Source organism: Toxorhynchites rutilus, chromosome 3 (genome assembly GCF_029784135.1).
Source record: "Toxorhynchites rutilus septentrionalis strain SRP chromosome 3, ASM2978413v1, whole genome shotgun sequence".
Lineage (NCBI taxonomy): Eukaryota > Metazoa > Arthropoda > Insecta > Diptera > Culicidae > Toxorhynchites > Toxorhynchites rutilus.
The window spans coordinates 146,504,298-146,527,819 of NC_073746.1; the positions used below are offsets into that span (position 1 = coordinate 146,504,298).

Sequence of the window (23,522 nt, forward strand, 5' to 3'; positions counted from 1 at the left end):
AGTTCAATGCTTTCTAAAATAATATCCAAAATAATAATAAAACACAATTGATTTTTTCATAATTTGTTTGCCAGGATATGATGAGTATGTGAATTTGGCAGTTGTTCTGAGGTTATTGATTTTCACCAATTCTTAAATCGCTTCTAGATTGAAAGTACAGTAATTTACACTTATCTCGACATTTAGCTAATTGGACGGACCTGTGATGCGACATATTTAGTTGGACATTTTTGTAAACATAGAGTTCGAGGTCCAAATTATGACCCCACATTGAAAGTCGACACTGTACCACTGTCATCGCAAATGTTCAATTACAGGTTAAAATTACCTCCAATCCGAAACTGAGTGGTGGTAATGCGACGTGCCATTGAATGTAATTTACTGTAAAATATGTCACAAGCTGGATGCGAAGAAATTTTCCAACTGTAAAAGCTGTGGCGAGTGGCAAACGCAATCGCTAAACAGAAAGGTTTAGCCGAACAAGATGGGGATATCGAGTGATAACACAAAAAATAAACTCTTTAGATTGACGATAATTTTGTGATCCTGAAAAGGACCCTTTTTAGCCTGCATGTGAATCCAACGAGCGAACAAATCGTAATGAATGTATTTTTTTGCCATCGCTGCCTTTTAACGCTCATTCGTTCGTCTCGTTGGACTCGCCCCTCTGGCTGAGTCTGCCGATTTGTATCTATCCTGTGAGCGTGTACCGCTAGAGTATAAAACGCGCGGATCCCAAAAAAATATCTCATTTTCTTTCAAACCGTAAACCAGTGTGGTTGTACGGCATCGTTTAACATCACATCGCATCACATCATAAAAAGAAAACAAGCAGCAACGTGGACGTGTGGACGTAACAAAGGAGGACATGTTAAGGGAAAGGCAAAGTCTCACTCGAACCGTGCAGGTCTCCAGTTCCCTGTTGGTCTCATTCACTGATTGCTCCGCAAGGGTAACTAGGCCGAACGGATTGGTGCCAGTATACCTAACAGCGATTATAGAGATAACTGATGATAACTGATGTTGAAAATTTACTGACGTTACATCTGCATTGCATAGAGAAATAACTAAGGAGCAACACGATGAGCTTTGTATTTCCTGCTGCTCTGTTCTTATTTTGAAAGACTTTAATCCGAAGGTCATCCGTCCCTGTATTTACTGTTGGTTTTTCAGAACGCTCGTTTTCAGAAAGCTCGTTTATTTCTCGACAGATCGTAGAGTTCGTCTCCAAAATCTCAGTTCTTTTTCATTTTTATTTACTTTGTTTGCGGATACTACAAATCTTACAATTCATTCGTCTCCGAAACCACAGCTTAATGTACGGTAATGTGCTCAATAGTGAAATATATGATAGTGAATGAGCTGATGACCACCTATGCATTCCCTATCACAGCCATAATTTTGATTGTACGATATGTGTATACGCCGAAAGATGCCCGACGTTGAACATTTAATAAGTACAAAGCCTTCAGAAAAAAATCAAGAATCAAGTTTGTAAAAAACGCAAAAACACAACACCAAAGGTTCTTTTCAGAACCCCCAACATGTTCATAAAGAGTAAACAGTAAACTAATCCATTTTTCAGGTAGATAGGTAGGAATTCACGTAGGAGAAGAAAATAAAACAATATATTTAAAATATATATTTAGCAAAAGCTGTCCCCTTTGTCCTACGTCACTCCGGTTATGTCACCGACATTACCCACCCGTCTTTTTATTCAATGTAAAAAATTGTTATGGAGTGCCGAAATAGATTGACACAAAAATCTCAACAATCCATCATGAAATGACTGAGTAATAAGCATTTGAAATTGGACAATTTTTACGATTTGCTCGATTTTTGATTTTCAATTTATACCCCAATATGTCCCGAAAGACGTAATCCTACGTCAAAACACCCTATGCCAAATTTCAGCTCAATCGGACTTAAGGGAGAGTGGCGCAAAGCGGTCAAAGTTTAGGTTTTTTGAAAATCGAAAAATCATCCAAGAGGGGAGTAAAGGAAAACGGGGTCTTCGAAAAAAAAATTTTTATGCCAAATGTCTTAAAATTGAAACGTCGAGATCTAGTGTCATCTCGAAGATATTTTTTTGTCAAAAATCGACACTCTGGGACAGAGATGGGCGAGCGCTCACGAGCCGCTCATTTGAGCCGGTACGTCAGAAAGAGCGTACGATCCACGGTTCTTTAAAAATGAGCTGCGGCTCTCAAATGAACGGCTCTTATATGTACGGCTCTTAAATGAACCGCGGTTCAAAAACAGCCACGGCTCATAAAAGAACCGTGGTTCATTTAAGAGCCGATCATTAGAGAATCACGGTTCAAAAAAGAACTACGGTTCATAAAAGAACCGTGTTTCTTTTAAGAGCCGGCTTATTGATAAAGGGCCGTGAATCGTGCGCTCGTTCCGACGAACCGTGGCTTGCGGCAGTGCGGAAGAAATGTATGTTTCCCATGCAGCTTTTTAAGCGGTTTCATTTCAACTGTTTGTATGTTTGTAAATTTTAGCGGATTACATATTTTCTTATATTTATATGGGTATCTATTGAAAGGACTAGACTTGGAGGACACAGTTATTTATGTAAAATGGTGATTTAAGATGGCAGCCGTTATAAAATGACAGACTACATATTTTGTCAAAACCTCATCAATATGGGTATCAAATGAAAGGACTTGACTAGTAGAACACAGTTATTCATGAAAAATCTAAAACCAAAATGGCGACCGTTACCAAATGGCAGACTACATTTCTTCTGAAAACCCCATCATATGTGTATCAGATGAACGGGCTTGACTAGTAAATCACAGTTATTTATGATAAATCCAACCCGCATATGGATATCGAATGAAATGATTTGACTAATATAATGCAGTCAATCATGAAAACATTCCATTCGAAATATTTTAATAACGTTTGGGATATAAAACGAGAAGAAAAATGTGTCGTTATCGAAAACTGCTATACTCTTCCGACTGATAATTTGACATGATCAACATTATATGGATCAAGTGAAATCAGTTCTAGTGATTATAAAAAAGCTCTGTATGAATTGATTTCGGAGCTGGTAAAGCGATCTACAAATCTTGAGTCAGACGAATTAGTAGCCTAACAAATACTGCTAGATCCTCGCTTCAAGCAGCTAGGTTTTGGGGATAACAGAATGTACAACTATGCGCACCAGTCGTTGATAAGAATGCTAAAAATGACATCCATAGAATACATACCTACGAAACTACAAATCATTGATGATGAAGCGCTGTCATCTGTATGGAAGGAGTTTGATGCATTGGTTGGAAATCTTCGATCCTCACATGATCCAGAAGCTGCTGCAACATCTATTGTAGATTAACATTTTGCGGAACCACATTTGCTGAGACTAAGCGACCCTTCGTTTTGGTGGAATAAAAGGAAATCTATCTCTCCGCGGCTCTATCTTTTTTTTTTTTTGAAGATATTATGTATTCCGGCGACTTCAGTACCATGTGAGCGAGTTTTTCCGAAAGCAAGACAAGTTTGCAGGGGAAGATGTGGCAGACTTTCATCAGGTAACATTGAAAAGATAATGTTTATGAATGAAAAAATAAAGATAATCATGTGAAGGAAATATATCAGAGGAAACCTTCAGTAAAGTAATATTTTTACTTTTCTCTGCACTGATTATTGTTTTAAACCTTATTTTTTACGTCTTCCATTCTTTATATATCCCAATAAACCAGATCTTGAAAAGAGCCGTCGAGCCGCTCAAATGAGCTGGCTCTTTTCATTGAGCGCACGGTTCTGAGCCGCTCACTGAAATGAACCGTGTAGCATTATTAGCCAATTTTGTTGCAATACATAATGTAAGGCGGCTCGCACACCGCAGCAATAAGCAACTAGCAAACTGCAGTACACAATATGCAACAGGAAACATATTTTGTTGTTCTTCGCATACCAGAGCAATAAAAACCCCTGACATTATGCAAACAATCGCCTTAATGTACGAAACTTGTCAAAATATGAGCGATAAGTTGCTATTCAACCGACACGCCGTGTTGCTAGCGACATGTGTTGCTCTGTAAAGGCGACAGCGATATCGTATTGCGTCGGTGTGCGAGATCAACAAAGATTAAATGGAAAAATCCATTGGTGATAATATTGCTTATTGCATGTTGACAGTTGCTAGTTGCTCATTGCTCCGGTGTGCGAGCCGCCTAAGGCAGCTCGCACACCGGAGCAATAAGCAACTAGCAAACTGCAATACGCAATATGCAACAGGCAACATATTTTGTTGTTCTTCGCATACCAGAGCAATGAAAACCCCTGACATTATGCAATAATCGGCTTAATGTACGAAACTTGTCAAAATATGGGCAATAAGTTGCTCTTCAACCGACACACCGTGTTGCTAGCGACATGTGTTGCTCTGTAAAGGCGACAGCGATATCGTATTGCGTCGGTGTGCGAGATCAACAAAAATTACATGTAAAAATCCATTGGCGATAATATTGCTTATTGCATGTTGACAGTTGCAAGTTGCTTATTGCTTCGGTGTGCGAGCCGCCTAACACGCAAAAGCAATGTTGCGATAACTCTCTCATGCGCCAACCGCACCACGCTGGCGAGACAAGCTTAGGAACACGACGAAATAAGCGAGAAAGGAATTTATCGTTCGCACCAACACAACGAAAACGTAAGTGCCGCTGCTACGGCACGCCGTCGTACTCGACGAGAACGGGGGATTCGCACAGTTACCATCGACGCGTAAGAACGGGCTTTTTGTTGGCAGTTAGTTTTTTTTCTCCGAGTCGGGAGAACGTTTCTAGTGCCGAATCCGGTATGGTGAATGGCCTCTGCCTTCATGGCGGGCGTGTTCTGCGCTAAGAATTAGCAGAATTGTGCAGTTTATTGTGGTGATTGAGCCCTGCCTGCGTTGCAGGTATGTTAGTTAGCCACGGGCTTCAGTGCGCTTCTCTGTGGGAAAAAAATTGTTCAGAGGTGCCGCTGGCGGTGTGATTCGCCGGAAGTTTTGACGTAGGACTACGTCTAACCGGAAGATATAGGAGGTGAAATGGAAATCTAGGCACTGAACAAGTAGGAAAAAATGCAAGATTTGGAACGCTTATAACTCTAGCATTTCTCAATAGATCGCAAAGGTTTTTGCATCAATTGATAGGAAATATATCTACGCATCTATCATAACGAATAACATTTCATTTTTCTTGAGATAAATAATTGAATAATTGTGAAATATCAAGTATTGTCCAAATGCACTATGTGCCCATTTTTGATTGGTCCATTTTGTGCTCCTCAAATCGTACCGATCAAAACGGGCAACCAGAGCAGCAGCGAAACAGAATGAAGCACGATTGGAAAGGAAAAAGAAAAAAATTGGGTGGGTTATATCTATGATATAACCGCAAGGCTGACGTGGGACTACCTTAGCTTAGCAATCATTTGTTTGTATTGATTAAATTTTTGATTGAATGAAACAATTTCCGAATTCAATTGAATCCAATATATTTGCTTTGTGAGTAAAAAGATTGTATAATGCCATGTAAGTTCAATTCATGAATTGTGATAGATTTATTCATTCATTTTCATCAAACAAATGTAGGCTACATACTTATATATTAATGATACAATGTTTTCTCAAGTTAAATATTATTCCTACAGTACCTGTTTCATGATTATGTTCTTCGTTACAAGTAAATTTAATGACAGTCCTTTTACGTTTGATATGATGACACCTTGGTTTAGAAGTCTGTACTAGGTAAACACATTTCAGTCGGAACAAAAATGCCCCCGACTTGCATGTATTTGCAATTTCCCCACGCTCCATGGATTTGAAGTCTGTGTTAGGGAAATACATTTCAGTCGAAACAAAAATGCCCCTCGACTTGCATGAATTTGCAATTTCCCCACGCTCCATGGATTTGAAGTCTGTGTTAGGGAAATACATTTCAGTCGGAACAAAAATGCCCCCGACTTGCATGTATTTGCAATTTCCCCACGCTCCATGGATTTGAAATCTGTGTTAGGGAAATATATTTCAGTCGAAACAAAAATGCCCCTCGACTTGCATGAATTTGCAATTTCCCCACGCTCCATGGATTTGAAGTCTGTGTTAGGGAAATACATTTCAGTCGGAACAAAAATACCCCCGATTTACATGTATTTGCAATGCAAATTTCCCCACGCTCCATGTATTTAAAGTATGTATTAGGGAAACACATTTCAGTTGGAACAAAAATGCCCCCGAGTTACATGTATTTGCAATGCCAATTTCCCTACACTCCATGAATTTGAAGTCTGTGTTAGTGAAACACATTTCAGTCGGAACAAAAATACCCCCGACTTCCATGTATTTGCAATGCCGATTTCTCCAAAGCTGCTTGGTTTTGAAGTCTGTGTTGGGGAACACATTTCGGTGAGAACAAAAATCCCCATACTTTCATGTATTTGCGATGCCAGTTTCCCCAACGCTTATTATGACTGTGTTGGGGAAACCGTAAATCGGGCCAATCAAAACGAGGCAGTTAGGGCGTTTAGATAACGCTTAACATTTTACAGTTATTCAATTGTTTATCGAATGAAAAATAACATTTTATTAATTGCGATAGAAGCGTAGAAATATTTCCTATCAGTTGATGTGAACATCTTTCCGATCCAGTAAGAAATGTACGAGTTATAAGCATTTGGAATCTTTCATTTTTTCCTGCATGTTCTGTGTTTAGGTTTTCATTTTACCCCCCATATACTCCGGTTAGACGTAGTCCCACGTCAAAATATGAACGAAACATTGGTCGCAGTCTCACACATGCGTAATTCTCGAACCAGCCAGTCAGCTTAAAAATCCCCGCTCCGCTGCCGTAACGATCATTCTCATTCAAACCGTACACCACATCAGTTCGCATCACAACACATCAACAAACCAACCCAAGCAGCCATGTCTGGACATGGCAAAGGAGGAAAAGTGAAGGGAAAGGCAAAATCCCGCTCAAACCGTGTTGGTCTGGAGTTTCCCGCAAGGGTAGCTAGGCCGAGCACGTTAGTACCAGTGCACCAGTCCATCTAGCCGGCGTTATATAGTTTCGGCCGCCGAAGTGATCGAGTTAGCTGGCAAAGCTGCTCGCGACGATAAGAAAACCCGCATTCGGAACAGAACACATTCGGTTCGGTGGACATCAAGACAACAGGCAGTTGCAGTGAGTGGCGAGTGGCAAACGCAATCGCAAAACGGCATCAGGTAGCAGAAGAAAAAAGTTTGTTCTTTATACAAACTGCTTTGGTGGCAAATCCTGAACAAGGCGGCATCGAGGGCGTTCGAAATGGTTTTTTTCAAAACCACGAGTACTAAGTTTTCTAAATTGGAACCATTCCATAAAACAAGGCGCTTTTCAGGGCCATTAAACCTTCCAAAAAAGAGTTTAGGAAATACAGTTCAATGCTTTCTAAAACAAATGGTCGTGATGAACGTACATGGGGATCAAAGACAATGTAAAGATGTATTCCATGTACGGGGCTAGGTGGTGAGCCTTCATAAAAAACGCAAAAACACAACGCCAAAGGTTCTTTTCAGAACCACCAACATGTTCATAAAGAGTAAACAGTAAACTAATCCATTTTTCAGGTAGATAGGTAGGTATTCACGTAGGAGAAGAAAATAAAACAATATATTTAAAATATATATTTAACAAAAGCTGTCCCCTTTGTATAGTCCTACGTCACTCCGGTTATGTCCCCGACATTACTCACCCGTCTTTTTTTTCTTTCTGCACATGCGGTGCGCGAAAAAGCATCGAAATTGCGTAGGCTCGCCGAGCCGAGTGTGGCTGGCAATTTCCGGTGTGAAAAGAAGGAGAGAAGTGTAAAAAGAAAAAAAGGAAATAGGGCGAAAAAGAAAAATTAATTGAATTCAAGATGGTGGGCACTCGCTGAGCGAGCGAAGAAAAGTAGTGCGGAGTCGGACAGTTTCCGGTGAGAAGAGAAAGTTAAGAAAAGGAGAAAGTGAACGAAAAGATAAATTGTGTGGGAGATCTCGAGGAGTTGTGGAGAGAACGAAGAAAGAAAGGAGTACAGCAGTAGGAGTTGGAAAAGGGGAGAAAGAGAAGACCGGCGGGACCGATGGCACACCAGTCACTGGAGAGGAGCCACTAAGCAACCAATCACAAAGGATGAACTGTCGAAGGCGGATGCATTCTTGGTGGTGTTTTCTGTTGTCGATAAAGCTACATTCAGTCGCGCTGAGCAATTTCTAAATGTTCTGCAAGATATGGAACTCCTACGTACTCGTCCTACAATTTTAGTTGCCAATAAAATTGATTTAGATCACGTGCGGTTTCAACTCAAGATGGCAAATGTCTAGCATGTATGTATAGTATTAAGTTCATTGAAGTTTCAGAAGCAATCAATCACAACGTAGATGAACTATTGGCAGGCGTGTTATCACAAATTCGACTGAAGAAAGCACATTGTACCATACAGGGACATGTAGAGCCAACCTCGGCGCATTGGTATAAAAATCGCAGCGTTGTACGTGCCTCCATGAAGGCTCACCAAATGATCACCTGGATATTCGGAACAGAAGATTCCAAGTTCAAAAACTGCGAAAACTTGCAAATACTTTAAGCAATTTAACTATTGGAATTGGTGACAAAGCTATGCTGAATGCTTCCTTAATGCAAATAGCATGACTATCGTTGCTTTAAGCACATTCGAATCAGTAGAATTTCTGTCTGAAGCTTAAACTATAAGACTTTCATTAACCGCAATAACATAATCATTCGATGATGTCATATTGTACCTTAAGTTCGATTTCAAAAAAAAAATTATAGTAGGTTGTGTTCAAGATACGACCGCATTGTTGACGTAGAACTACGCTGTTATTTTATATAAGTCGCTTGTTTATACCTTCGGATATTATTCGTAATGCTGTGAAATTTTCGAAACAACTGCTTAGTAGAATAATCTTTGAAATGGTTTTTCATTGCAGAATCAGTTGACGATAATTGATGGATGATTCATTCTTGCCCTCGCAAAACAATACACTAGCTGATCGTATGTCGCAATTTATTTCATGTCAATGCATTGAAAATTTACCTCAAACGCTATTCCGGTGGCCTTTTTCGCAATTGACATAGACTCGGCTACAGTCGATTATATACATGTTACACCAGCACCATTATTTCACATCTCATAACTACATCAATATATCTTTGGCACCGAATGGAAACAACAATGACAACACTTGCAAGTATCAAATATCATGCTACATGTTATTTAGTACTGCCTCAAAGCAATCGCACCTCTAGGCATCGTTCGTACAACGTAAACCAAGCGCCAAACAAGCGTTCGCCATAGCATGCTTACAGAACCATATATTGGTGGCGAAGCTACTAGGAATACAAATACTTCTCATCATTTTACGCTATTCTCAAAAGAAACGCTTTTGTTAATATTACTGGCATCAAAAAAAAGTTGCAATACTTTCTCATGCTCGAGAGAAGTGCAGCTGTCACCCTTAGTGGAGGAATTTTTGCTTAGTGGAGGAATTTGAATGGTTTTGTACTTTTTTTCAAAGAAAAAATTCAACACCCGCGAAAGTAATTTCTGTCGTCGCCATCAAGGTTCAATGCAGGCGCACGAAAAGACACCGAAAGGATCATAACAAGAGAAAAAAAATATTATGTTTTCCGAGGCCCATTTTACTGTCTGCCTCCGGTGTGTAACGGGATGATAGACTAGACCGGGTGGCATTTGCTCTTTAAACTGTTGCTGTCTCTCTGCTGTTCTATTTAGTTTAATGCGACAAATTCAAGATTGAAGATAATTTCTAGGAATTATACGTACCGTAACAAACGAAAACAGTTACCTAGTGAGTAAAGACATTGGGCCTGATTACGAACGTCACTTCACGGTGAAAACGGAATAAAATGCATACAAATTGCATACAATTCATTTCGTTTTCACCGTGAAGTGACGTTCGTGATCAGGCCCATTATGTGTGATCGAGAATTTAACTGCCTCCAACAGAATTCAGAGCTTTCGATGTAATGCTCTGAATGGAAACGAGATATTAAAATTGTATGTCAACAATATGCATTTTTTATCGCGAGGTATTATTCAGAAGGCAATCAAACTATGTCCGCCCACACAACGCGTGAATGTTTTCGTGAGTTGGGGTATCATTCGAAGTTCGACACATTGTGCTAGTGTTTCGATAAGGTAGCAATCAGAACCGACGGTTTAATATTCACACATGAACGCTCCATGTGGTTTATAGTTCTCGGTAATGAACTCGTTTTTCCGGGCTGTTAAATATTTATGTGTTTTTGACGATGCACGAGTTTTGAAATCAGATGTTCACGGTTTAGTTAATTTGTACGTGACACCATGTTCCCATTTCAAGTTGTGTGGAAAAGTAAAATATGGCTCGGAGCAGAATAAAAAAAGACTGAAATGGGGAATTTTTCAAAAATTGTTACAAATGGGATATTCGCTGGATAAGTTCTTGGAACATTCAAAATCGATGCTTAGATTTTTGCGTAAAATATTAAATCTGAAAATATGTATGACGAATGATAAAAATAATTTACTTCTACATATGATTTTTTTTTTTTGTTAAATACAAAGCATTGTTTTTGTACCCAAGCGATTCGGTTTAACAACGCTAGAGATTCTAAAAAAATTTTTTTTTGCTTCCGGTGCTTCTAATCACAATCGTATTTATGTTTGATATATTTTCGGACGCATGGATCTGGGACTCAAAATTCAGAAAATGATAAAAATTCAAATTACTTCCTCATACAAACAGAATACTGAATTTTCTCCACCCAAAAAAAATCAAATTAATTAGTTTCAACAGAAGGACAGACTCCTCTCCTCTTCTCACCTTAGAGAGATTCACCATAGAAACGTTTCGTGCCCCCTAGAATCTTCACATGCCAAATTTGGCCCCATTTGCTTGATTAGTTTTTGAGTTTTGCAGAAAATTGTTTTTCATTTGAATGACAGCCCACCCTAAGAGCGGGGGGAGGAGTGTCGAACCACCATAGAAACATTTATTGCATCCTAAAATCTCCACATGTCAAATTTGGCTTCGTTTGCTTGATTAGTTCTCGAGTTATGCAGAAATTTGTGTTTCATTTGTATGGGAGACTCCCTTAGAGAGGGGGGAGAAGTGTCGAACCACCTTAGAAATGTTTCTTCCCCATAAAACCTCCACATACCAAATTTAGTTCCGTTTGCTTCATTAGTTCTTGAATTATGTGGAAATGTATGCTTCATTTGTATGGCAGCCCCCCTCCCCCCTCAGAGAGACGAAAAAAGTGTCTATTCGCCATAGAAACGTTCTGTGTCCCCTAAAGCATTCGCATGCAAAATTTGGTTTCGTTTGCTTGATTAATTTTCGAATAACGCAGAAATTTGTGTTCCATTTGTATGGCAGATCCCCCTTAGAGAGAGGGGGTGGAATGTCTAACCACCATAGAAACATTTATTGCACCCTAAAACCTCCACATGAAATTTGGTCGTTTGCTTGCCTTATTCTCGAGTAATGCAGAAATTTGTGTTTCATTTGTGTGGCAGCCACCTTAGAGAGGGGGAGAGGTCTCAAACTGTCATGAAAACCTTCCCCAGCCTCAAAAACCCCTACATACCAATTTTCATGTCGATCGGTTCAGTAGTTTCCGAGTCCATAAGAATCAGACAGACAGACAGACAGAAATCCATTTTTATATATATAGATTTTATAACTGTCAGTCCCGGTCAGTCAGCACTTTCCTATCAAAAAGCTCAACGTCGGCCCCTAAGGAGCGACGCTAGGATCAACGTGTTAAAGAGAGGCCACTGTTTGCTAGTGTTTCATTGGGATTTTCGCGAATTATCTACAGATGTGGAAAATGTGAAACGATCATGTGTGTCCCGCTTTTCGTTTCCTTACTTTTCACTGTTGGCCAGAAAGAAATATTAGGCTGTCAAGAAAGTCCTGCGGTATTTCCGCGAGCTGTCGTTGTAAGCGCGTAGTTCTAGTTGTATTCATTGTATCGAGTCATACTATAGCTTGTTGGAAAGGTATTTTTGCGCGCTATAATATAGTCCTTGACAGTGTTTTGTTTGGTTAAGTCGTTCAAGAGTTATAGTGTCGCAAATATGGAGCAAAATAAAGAGAAAATCCGACATATTTTACAGTACTACCATGACAAAGGCAAAAATGCATCTCAAGCTGCCAATAAAATTTGTGCAGTCTATGGACCCGATACAGTTTCCATTTCCACCGCACAACGATGGTTTCAACGTTTTCGTTCTGGTGTAGAGGTCGTCGAAGATGCGCCACGCTCCGGAAGGCCTGTCGTCGAAAATTGCGACAAAATCGCAGAATTAGCCGAGAAAGACCGGCATAGTAGCAGCCGTAGCATCGGCCAAGAGCTGGGGATAAGTCATCAAACCGTTATTAACCATTTGAAGAAGCTTGGATTCACAAAGAAGCTCGATGTATGGGTGCCACACACGTTGACGCAAAAAAAAACATCTTTGACCGTATCGACGCATGTGAATCGCTGCTGAATCGCAACAAAATCGACCCGTTTCTGAAGCGGATGGTGACTGGCGATGAAAAGTGGGTCACTTACGACAACGTGAAGCGCAAACGGTCGTGGTCGAAGCCCGCTGAAGCGGCTCAGACGGTGGCCAAGCCCTCATTAACGGCCAGGAAGGTTCTGCTGTGTGTTTGGTGAGATTGTCAAGAAATAATCTATTATGAGCTGCTTCCCTATGGCCAAACGCTCAATTCGGACCTGTACTGCCAACAACTGGACCGCTTGAAGGTAGCACTCATGAAAAAGAGGCCATCTTTGATAAACAGAGGCCACATTGTCTTCCATCAGGAGAACGGCAGGCCACACACTTCTTCGGTGACGCGCCAGAAGCTCCGGGTGCTCGGATGGGAGGTTCTTTTGCATCCGCCGTATAGTCCGGATCTTGCACCAAGTGACTACCACCTGTTTTTGTCCATGGCGAACGAGTTAGGTAGTCAGAAGTTAGCCACAAAAGAGGCCTGTGAAAATTGGTTATCCGAGTTTTTTGCCAATAAGGAAGCGAGCTTCTATAACAGGGGTATTATGAAGTTGGCATCTCGTTGGAAACAAGTCATCGATCAAAACGGCGCATATTTGACTTAAAACAGATGATTGTAACTAATTTTATGAATAAATGAAAATTCAAAAAAAATACCGCAGGACTTTTTTGACAGCCTAATATGATCTTTGGTTACTGTTCGAGTGCCATTTCCCTTACTCTAGCCAATATATTGTTGAGCTTGAACTTGAGCTTGGGTAGACTGTACACTTCGTAGTTGCTCTCCGTTGTTGACCTGAATCAGCGAAATTGCACAAAGAACATACAGAATGACGCTTGGGACTAGCAAATCATTCTCGTTGTGCAATTTCCAGTGATTCGAGCTGTAAATGGTCAATAACGACGCCGGCCGCGTCTTTACAGTCACCTGGGGATGGGAAGGAATGTTAGTATGATATTCGCCGCCCGAAGGCTAGAAGGGTTGCCTCTATAGCGTGGTTCCCTAGCGATTACCATGGATGAGATAGTTGTTAGTGGGAAGAGGTATGAATCAGGATTCACTGTGGTAAGTGATGTGATTATATCGCGAAAGCGAAGGATATCCCTAAGTAAAGCACAAAAAACAAGGAAATAATCTACTATGCTTCGCGGCGATTTGTAATAACGGGTATGAATGATAGTGACTAATCTCGCATATCATTCTCTCTACCTATCGTACATTCAGATTCGCATCGATCGAGATTATACAATGGGGGTGTCCCCGCCCAGAGAGGTGTCTGAGCAGAGTTCCGAAGAGTTGAGTAAAGTATCCTGTCTACAGCGCCAAAAAATATCTCCGCCCAGAGAGGTATCTGAGCAGAGTTCCGAAGAGTTGATTAGAGATTAGAGTAGACTGGCTACCCGATGATGACGAAGAAATTATTAGATCGAATATAGTCAAACTAGCTTGATCTATATTAATCGACGGATTTATTACGACTGACTTGATACTGTTTTTTTTACTTAATTTCAATTTTATTTAACATTTTCTAGGTATTTACATTTGGAGGCGATCTGGCGTAGTGGTAACATCCATGCCTCTCACGCTAAAGGTCACGAGTTCAATTCGCACTCCCGACATTCTTCCAAAAATGGAAGTAAAAAGTGACGAACCAGCCAAATGAGTTGAAAATCACTATAATACAGATAAAAAAAAAAAAAAAAAGGTATTTACATAGTATTACAATTATGTACAAGTGATATAGCAGTCTCGCTTTTCATCTTCATTCTGTCAGAAATTAACCTATTTTGTTTGTTTTCGTTTATTTTTTAAGAATTCAACTTGGGGTATTTGTGCATTTGCAACTAGTGAATTTAACCTGATACTGAACATTTCGTGCCCTATTTGTACGATTGGCTCATAGTCATTTGAATAGCGTTTGTTTGGATTGCGTCTGGAATATTCGCTATAATACAATTACGCTTTGTATAGCGGGTTCGTTTCCATCCGTTCCTATCTATTGACAATTCTCTTGATATTGTTCGTTTGTTGTAATTGTTGTTTTGTGTTGTGATTCAACGCTAGTGATGTTTATTATGTGATGTACAAATAATGATTCATGTTTTGTTCCCGATGAAAAGGTGAGTGTCGATTAATAACAAGATATGTAGATGCGCTAATTATTATTTGTTTACAGGTGCGGACTCAGGCTGAATTGCTGCTGAAATTTGGCGATTTTATAGTGTGTTAAGTGCTAAGTGTTTGTATTTTATTTGTTGTGACAATAAAGTGTTAAGTAATAAAAAATTTGTGTTTTCTTTTTTTGTGTTTGGCTTTGGCCGTAACAGGGGGACATGAGCAATCCTATAAATCTCAGTATTTGACTAATTTTGACGATATGTTATCTGACTCATCATGCGAGGGAATCTTAAGAATGTTATATTTGTAGTACAACGAAAAATACATTTGGGTCTCCTGAAAAGGCGACCGAAAGAACTTCTACAATTTTATTTCTATATCATAATTTTCAATTCAATTAACCGGAGTTATATTATCTGACCACTTGCGTCAAGGGTCTTAAAAATCTTTTGCTTTGAACAGCGGAAAATATGTCTGAATAACCTAAGAAGTCAACCTAGATAATATGAATACCCTGATAGCGCGAATATACGAATACACCGACTCATTGCTCGTATGAGTCTTCATAAGTTTCATTATGTTTCTTATACTGCCACAACAGAATATATTTTATGAAAACCTGAAAAGCTTCTATAATAAATCAAATATATACTTCCTCTTAACACCACTGCACACATGTATAACGTTACTGTGTGATAAAGTCACAACGCAAATATCATATGTATGCGAAGCTCTCCAAGGCAATCACTCATAGTTACGCACTCTGTGCATCAATCTCACACATACACCCTTGATAAGTGTATTCACTGAATTTGATTGTAGAGCGCGATGCAAGAATCATGTCGCGACACGTATCAGAGCGTACGAAAAGCACAAGCAAAACACCATCGGTTGAAAAAAACTAATTGACAAACACAATCACAATCTTCCGACATCAATCCCAGGAAAAAAAACTAAGGAAGTTATCTGTGTATGAAATTCAGAAACCATTGAATTTCTAAAAATAACGATTTTAAATACACGTTTTGGGTGTGAAGATATTGGCCATTTAAGCAACTTTGCATACTTGAAATATTCCAAAAATAATTGGACCACTTTTTGAAAAGGGCCAAAGTTTTTTTTAATTTTTTTTTCAAAAATTTCTATCTCTAAAACTATAAGACTTTCAACATTTTGATCAAAGAAGAAATTGTAGGAAATTGTTCAAATTTTCATAATTTTCAAATATATTTAAAAATTTATTGTTTTTAATTTACACCAAATTCTTTTTTTCAAAACTCAAATTCAATTTTCTCAAAAACGTATTTTTTTTAAATTCTCAAAAAAATTGTGTGAATAGCCCGTACAATTATCAACAAGTCGTCCATACATCCAAAGATGGGCACTTTTACAGGAAAAAAGTTTTTCTAACAACAACTTTTTTATATTTTCTTTGAAAAAAATACAACTTATCCTAATTTTGTTTAAAATCAAGATAGCAATATAGTTTAGTCGACAAAGTTTTAGATCTTGTTAAAATATAAACTTTTGTCGAAGACGTCAACTTTCTATCTTTTATAGTTTTCAGAATATAAGTAAGTTTTGTATGAAGACTCCTGAAAAAAATAATGTTTTGCTCGAAACATTTTTGTGTGTAAATTCTCACGTTTGACATGTTCTTGACATATTTCTAAATAGAGAAAAGTTTGCAGAGCATTCAAAATGCGATAATTTGTACATAAAAATGTAACAAATTTTAAGGGCTATTTATATCTATTTTTTCAGAATTTTAAAAGCATATGTTTGCGAGAATAATTAATTTTAATTTTCAAAATATTTTTTTTCTCAAAAAATTCTTTGATAATTTTTAAAGAAAACCAAAATAATTTCCTACATTCCATTCTTTGACTAAAATTTTGTAGGTCTGATCGATTTTTTGTAGTTTTTTTTTTAATTTTGAGTTTTTTCGACTTTTTTTTTGAATAATCTCCATTGAAGAACTATAAGATCTACAAAAAGTTGGTCAGAGAATTAAATTTAGGAAATTACTTAGGTTTTGTTTAAAAATTATCAAAGAAGTTTTTGGAAAAAAATTTCATTGAAAAAAAATTTGAAAATTAAAATTCATTTTTCTCGCCAACATATGCTTTTAAAATTCGGAAAAAATAGATATAAATAGCCCTTAAAATTTCCAACAAGTTTTCCATAAATCGAACGATGGGCACATTTACATGGAAAAAGTTTTTCGAACAAAAACTTTTTCATGTTTTTCTCGAAAAAATGCTACTAATGTTCAATTTGTTACATTTTTATGTATAAATTATCTCATTTTGAATGCTCTGCAAACTTTTCTCTATTTATTCTTCATACATAACTGACTTATATTCTAAAAACTATAAAAGATAGAAAGTTGACGTCTTCGACAAAAGTTTATATTTTAACAAGATCTAAAACTTTGTCGATTAAACTATATTGCTATCTTGACTTTAAACAAAATTAGGATTCGTTGATTTTTTTTCAAAAAAAACATGGAAAAGTTGTTGTGAGAAAAACTTTTTTCCTGTAAAAGTGCCCATCTTTGGATGTATGGACGACTTGTTGATAATTGTACGGGCTATTCACACAATTTTTTTGAGAATTTAAAAAAAATACGTTTTTGAGAAAATTGAATTTTAGTTTTTGGAAAAAAAAAATTAGTGTAAATTAAAAACAATAAATTTTTAAATTTTCTTTTATGAAAATTTGAACGATTTCCTATAATTTCTTCTTTGATCAAAATATTTTAAGTCTTATAGTTTTGAGGATATAAATTTTTGAAAAAAATAAAAAAAAACTTTGGCCCTTTTTAAAAAGTAGTCTAATTATTTTTGGAATATTTCAAGTATGCAAAGTTGCTTAAATGACAATATCTTGACACCCAAAACGTTTCACTGCAATCTGAAATGGTGCTGCCAATGACCAGTTGAGTTGGCGTGAAATCCGTCAGTTGCAATGAACAAGGGATACCATAATAATGATGGAATAAGGAAATTGGCCAACGCCTTTGAAATCGAGTAGAGATTCCAACCAGTGTACGATTATTAGTTTGAGTCAATTTTCATACATTAGCACATACATTCGCCATTTTTGGAGAACTCAAAACCATTATTCTGAAAACAGACACCAAACTTTTTAACTCTCATATGACATTATAATTTTATCTAAATATAATGTTCCGAAAGCTTGTTTTCGACTTTCAATAGAAGGAAAAAGAGCTCTGCATGGTGGAGTACGATTACGGATTTGAGTCACTGTATATTACATGGAGCAAGATATTGCAGGCAAATAGTAATATTAGGTTGGGGAAAAAGTTATCCATTATTTTCTCGGTAGCTGGCTTTAGTGATCAATATCTCGCGTAATATCGACCTTACAAGTTAAGACATGTTGTAAAGGTGAAATTTCACACTAAAAAAATTTGCTATTTTTTATTGCTCAATGAGGAGGTGAACAAAAAGAAAATACGGCATATTTAACACTTTTTTATTTCAAATGCAAGCCAGGCCGCTGAAATTTTGAATTGTGTTTACAGTGCCGATACTGCAATTTCACGTGCAACTTAATTTTATTAAAAAAATTCAAATAATTTTTTTTAATAAAATTTTTTATTTTTTTTAGTGCAATACACTTAATTTATTTTGAGGGTGACCTTGACCAGAAACGTCCGAAATAGGTCAACAGGAGAGATGTTGTGTTTCATCAGGACAACGCAAGGCCACACAATTCTGAGAGCTTGATTGGGATGTTTTAATGCATCCACCATATAGTCTGGACCTGACATCAAGCGATTACCACCTTTTTATCGCATTGCAAAATTTCCAGAATGATTTGAGATAAGGTGAAGGTTGAAATATATATTGCTAGAGTTGTTCACCAGTATCAATACCTCTATGACAGATACATTATGAAGCTACCTTTAGAATGGCAACAAAATTTACAACAAAACGGTGCATATTTGACCCAAATCGGACAATCCGAAGCATATTAAAAATAGTTTTGAATTTCACCCAAAAATAATGGATAACTTTTTCCCCAACCTAATATATTATTTAACAGTATTTATCAAGTTCCCAATGTATCAAACTATGTCGCAAGAAAGATTTCCATGATAAGTTAGACACTCTACAGTCAGCTTGAACACAACAGTGACTCTGACTGATAGGCGTCATGGGGGGCAAAGTGGTCATCTGCTTGTTTGGTAGTATAATTATTGACTATAGATGCCGTATCGAAAGTCACCTTATGTTCGAAGAATTTAATGACTTTTGAGTCACCCTGTACTTCAGTAGAGCTGTCGCATGTTAAAATATAAATAAAAACAGAAATTGCTCTCTCGATAGCCATTCGACCGTAGTTCTGTGCGCATAGTATCTAGGGAATTTCTCGTGAAATTTAGTTTATTCAATCTGTTATGTTGGACAAATCATCAGTTTGGACGACTGTTCATATATTCTAGGAGAGGTGAACAGATATTTTGTTCAATCTCAGCGATTAATTAGCATAGAAATTACTTTGATGTTTGGGGGAAAAGTGGTCATAGGTAAATAACTTACAATGTTCTGTTTACTAAAGCTGATATACCGCATCATAATCTGCTCTTGAAAAAGATCCTTTTGTGGCTTTGAACCTGGATAGATATGCCACTCCAACTAAACAAAGCCTCATTATACGGAACGTTATAGTGAAAGCCGTTTGTTATCTTGAAGAACAGTGAGTTGAACTATAATATTCTTCGAGAAACGGGAATTGAATCGGTATGTGGACGCTGGAAATTGGCATTTTCCTTAGGGTGACCACTATGCCACCACTTCCCCTAAGAGTGTGTTAACGTTATCCAAGGGACTATTCTTACAAGCCCCACTCGTTCAGATTAGCAGCAGTCTTGGAAGGACACTAGTACAAACAAAATTCAATTAACTTTTGTATCACTCTTTTGTTCGCAACTCAAACAACAGGAAAAACTCGATTAGTTTTCGATCTTCTTGCGTTTTGTTAACCACTCAGAGGTGGACGGAAATTCAATTAATTTTCAAATTAACCTTGGACTTAGCTTCGACTTCTGTGTGTTGGGGCTGTTTACGGTTGGGTAAATGAGTTTAAACATGGCCGTAAACCCTCAAAACATCGCACAAGGTTAGAAGGAGTGACTTTCCTTCAGGATGGTTAGCGCACTTCACGACGAATTTCTGTGGTTGACGAATTAAAGTGTGCAACTGAAAAATGATGTGCCAAAAGGATGGTTGTTTTTTTCTGGAGGCGGATGAGATTATCTTCAACGACTATTTGGAAAGCATCCGATTAAAGGGGACAAAATGTGTTTGCCCTACGATGATGCAAATTGAGGATTAAAAGTTCAAATTGTTACAACAGACTTGACACCCAGCGATTTTAATATTCTCAACCTTGTATAGTTAGATAAAAAAATGTCAATATTGAAAAAGAAGTTTATTTTTTACCGTTGAATGAAGTCCTTCATTTCATCCATACACAAAAAAATAGATGAGCGCAGTTTTTGAAGAAATGTTGCGTTAAAATTAAATTTGAACAAAAGCACAAAAACAAAAGGTACAAAACTACGATTGAGTGGAATAGCCCGGTAATTAAAAATCATGAGAATGAGAATATGATAGATTATGACAGAATGTAGTGTTGATGCCTCATTTATTCTAATTGAATTGGTTCAGCGAATTAAAATATTTGTAAAAACGGAAATTCCTAAATTGTTTTACGATCATTCATTGACAATCCAGAGTTGTTTTACATTTTACTGACTTGCAACTTCAGTCGGAAGAGAGGCTTACATATTGAATAAGTGGAGCTAAAAGGGCAAGAAAGCCACTTACGCTGACTCAGTTCAAAATTGGTGATTTTTACGACCAATATTCTTCTAATATAGAACAATTAAATTCTAAGTTAACCGAGAAACAGCCCATTTTGACCCGACCATCTTCGATTTTGTGATACTCGTATTTGAGTATTTAAGTCTAGAAATTTGAAAAAAAAAAAAGTTTTTGTTCTTCATATTTCTGATTTTAGACATTCAATAATATTCCCTAGAAAGGACTTTTCGAAAATCCCATTATTTACCGATCAAGAACCATTTTAGTGACGCGGTGTCTAATCTAGTACGGCATTGACACAAAACTTCAAACGTGTTTTTCTCGGAACTTGTTTTTTCAATCTCACGTATCTATCTGAACCAATTCTTGTCGAGTTTTCATGAATACAATTTCTATGCATCTCTCTATCGTATGAACCAAAAAAAATCATATTTTGCAAAATTTAACTATTTAAAAAAAAAAAATCTGGAAACGTAAAAAAACGTTTTGAACAGCATTTTTTTTCTTCAAACGGACGCCATTTTGTAAAAAATATGTTTTTGACTCGTCCGAGGTTCACGCGAAAGCGGCATCTTTACTGATTCAGAATCTGTATTTTGTTTGTTTTAGTTAACCAGAAGAGCTGAAGTCGTATACGCCATGGCACAACTTTTTTTTAAACCCCCTCACTTCATCAGCTTGTAATTATTCTAATTATGAATCATTTCTCCCGTTGAATTTTTGTTTTATTGTTGAAAGATAGTTAAACAAATAATAATATAATGGATAGCAAACATATTCTTTGTTTAATTTTTTCGGAGCTCGATATATTGTGTACCGTTTTGAGTTAAATCTAACCGTTCTCGAAATATAACTATAGTACAAACGAGATATTTTTTTGGCTAGTAAAGGGTGTCCCACATCAAATTGCATAAGGGAAAACCGCTGTAAAAAATTACATAGTTGACCGATCCTTTTCAAACTTTCAGACAATAAAATATAACCCATTAGTAAGCTTTTGGCATAAGGTATAACGGGGCAAGTTGGAACGTTTTTTTTTCGAAGTTCACTTGGAAGTTATCTCAAAAATCACAAAATCATTAAATTGAAATCCGGTTGCAGCATATAATACTAGATGAATACAGATGACTTTCGATAAAAATATAGATTCACACTGGATGTTTCGAAAAATATAAATTTCTAAAATGTTTAATTTTCATATTCATTGTTTCAGCTTGTTCCGTAGAGCGGGGTAAGTTGAACAGTGAAACTACCATAAGTTTAATGTGTGGTTTTGCTTCTCGAACTATCTACAACTAATTTATGAAACGCTAAATTGAAGGAATTACATATAATCAATTGGATAAAGGGGCCTTGCTACACGTTAGATGTGGGGGAATAGTCTGATACACGCAAAATAGACACTACATATTAAAAAATAATATACGAAACAATAACATCAAAAATACTATTTTAGACGCTTTCATGTCAGAGTAGAGCCACTCAAAACGGCCACTAATGAGATTTAAATATTAAAAAAAAATTATATTTAAATATTAGTTAAATATTCATATATTACATGATGCACTCAGGAAGGGTGGAGGGGATGCCTTGTGAAAACTTGTTTAGAAATAAATCCAAATAAGTTTAAATATTTTAAAGCAAATGACCATTGGTTACATGTTATGTAGAAAAAGAGAGTCGAAAATAGTGTAAAAATGCGTTACGTAATATTTGAACGACCCCTAGTTGGAAAATTTGACTTGTATCAGGTATGTGTATTCATAAATTATGTAGAACATACTGAAGAATGTAATATGAATGAATCTTATTTTTTTAATTTATCATCATTCATTCATATAAAAAATAACCAACAAAAAACGTCTAACATCTGCAGCAATGTTTGAAAAATAGTCGATTTTCCCTAGTTTCAACTTACCCCAGGGTTGCAAAAATCATGGAGTGAGTTTAAATACTCAGAGTTATACGGGAAAAGATTTACCAGTTTAGTTTTCAAAATCACTGCACTTAATTATCCCTATTTGATTACCTGACGCGCGATTCTGGCGATATTTTTGAAAAAATCAGTGTTTTCGAACCGATTGAGTCATCGCGCAAAATGTTTGTTTTGATTTCACGGAACAAGGAAAAGTGAACGAGGCACGGATTACCTTAAGGTATTCCAATATTCTGGTAATGGCAGTCATAAGGTGGGTTTAAAAATAATGATTACTATATATATTTTTACCACGTCAATCCATCATTCCTAGTGAAAGTTATGGCTTCCGTTTTAACTTACCTCGTATTTCAACTTGCCCCGGTGCACCTTATTAATTCCATTCAACTTCGCTCCTTACGCTGAATTCCACTCATAAGGTTCTGAACAACATCTGGTTGCAGCTTCTTCTGGAAGGAAACCCACCCATGTCTTCCTCAGATTTGACCTCCTTGGAATGCTTCCGTAGTGCCTACTTCATAATAGCCCAGTATTTTTCGATGTGCCTTAGTTCCGGTGCGTTGGGGAGGGGTTCATGACCTTGGATACGAAAGTGACCCCGTTGGCTTCGTACCACCCCCGGACATCCTTTGGATAGTGGCACGAAGCTAGATCCGGCTTTAAGATCGTAGGGCCCTCGTGTTGCTTCAACAGAGGAATCAGACGCTTCTGTAGACACTCCTTGAGGTAGATCTGCTCGTTTACAGTCCCAGTAGTCACGAACGGCACACTCTGTTTGTCACATGAGCAGATCGCTTGCCAAATCATGCATTTTTTGGCAAGCTTTGAAAGTTCCTGCTTCCTTACTTCCTCCGGAACATCAAGCTTGTGCTGGGCGGTGAAGAACAGTAGCACCGGAAGCTGCCGGAAGTCCGCCTTGACGTAAATCTCATCATTCATGATGAGACAATGAGGCTCCGTAAGCCTCTGGGTGTACTGGGTGTATTTTCTGTATCAAACATTTATTAAATGGAACGGATAAACATGTTATTTGCAAGCGGTTCAAAAATCTTGAACG

At 37.4% G+C, this 23,522-nt stretch overlaps 1 protein-coding gene across 1 annotated transcript; it reads left to right on the forward strand.

Moving 5' to 3' along the window:
• Positions 1–7,482: 7,482 nt before the first annotated feature.
• Positions 7,483–8,683, forward strand: LOC129773555 (GTP-binding protein REM 2-like). The gene is given in 3 exon segments (XM_055777168.1): positions 7,483–7,508; positions 8,026–8,300; positions 8,303–8,683. Coding segments are annotated over 3 exon segments (606 nt in total). The 3' UTR covers positions 8,608–8,683.
• Positions 8,684–23,522: the final 14,839 nt, after the last annotated feature.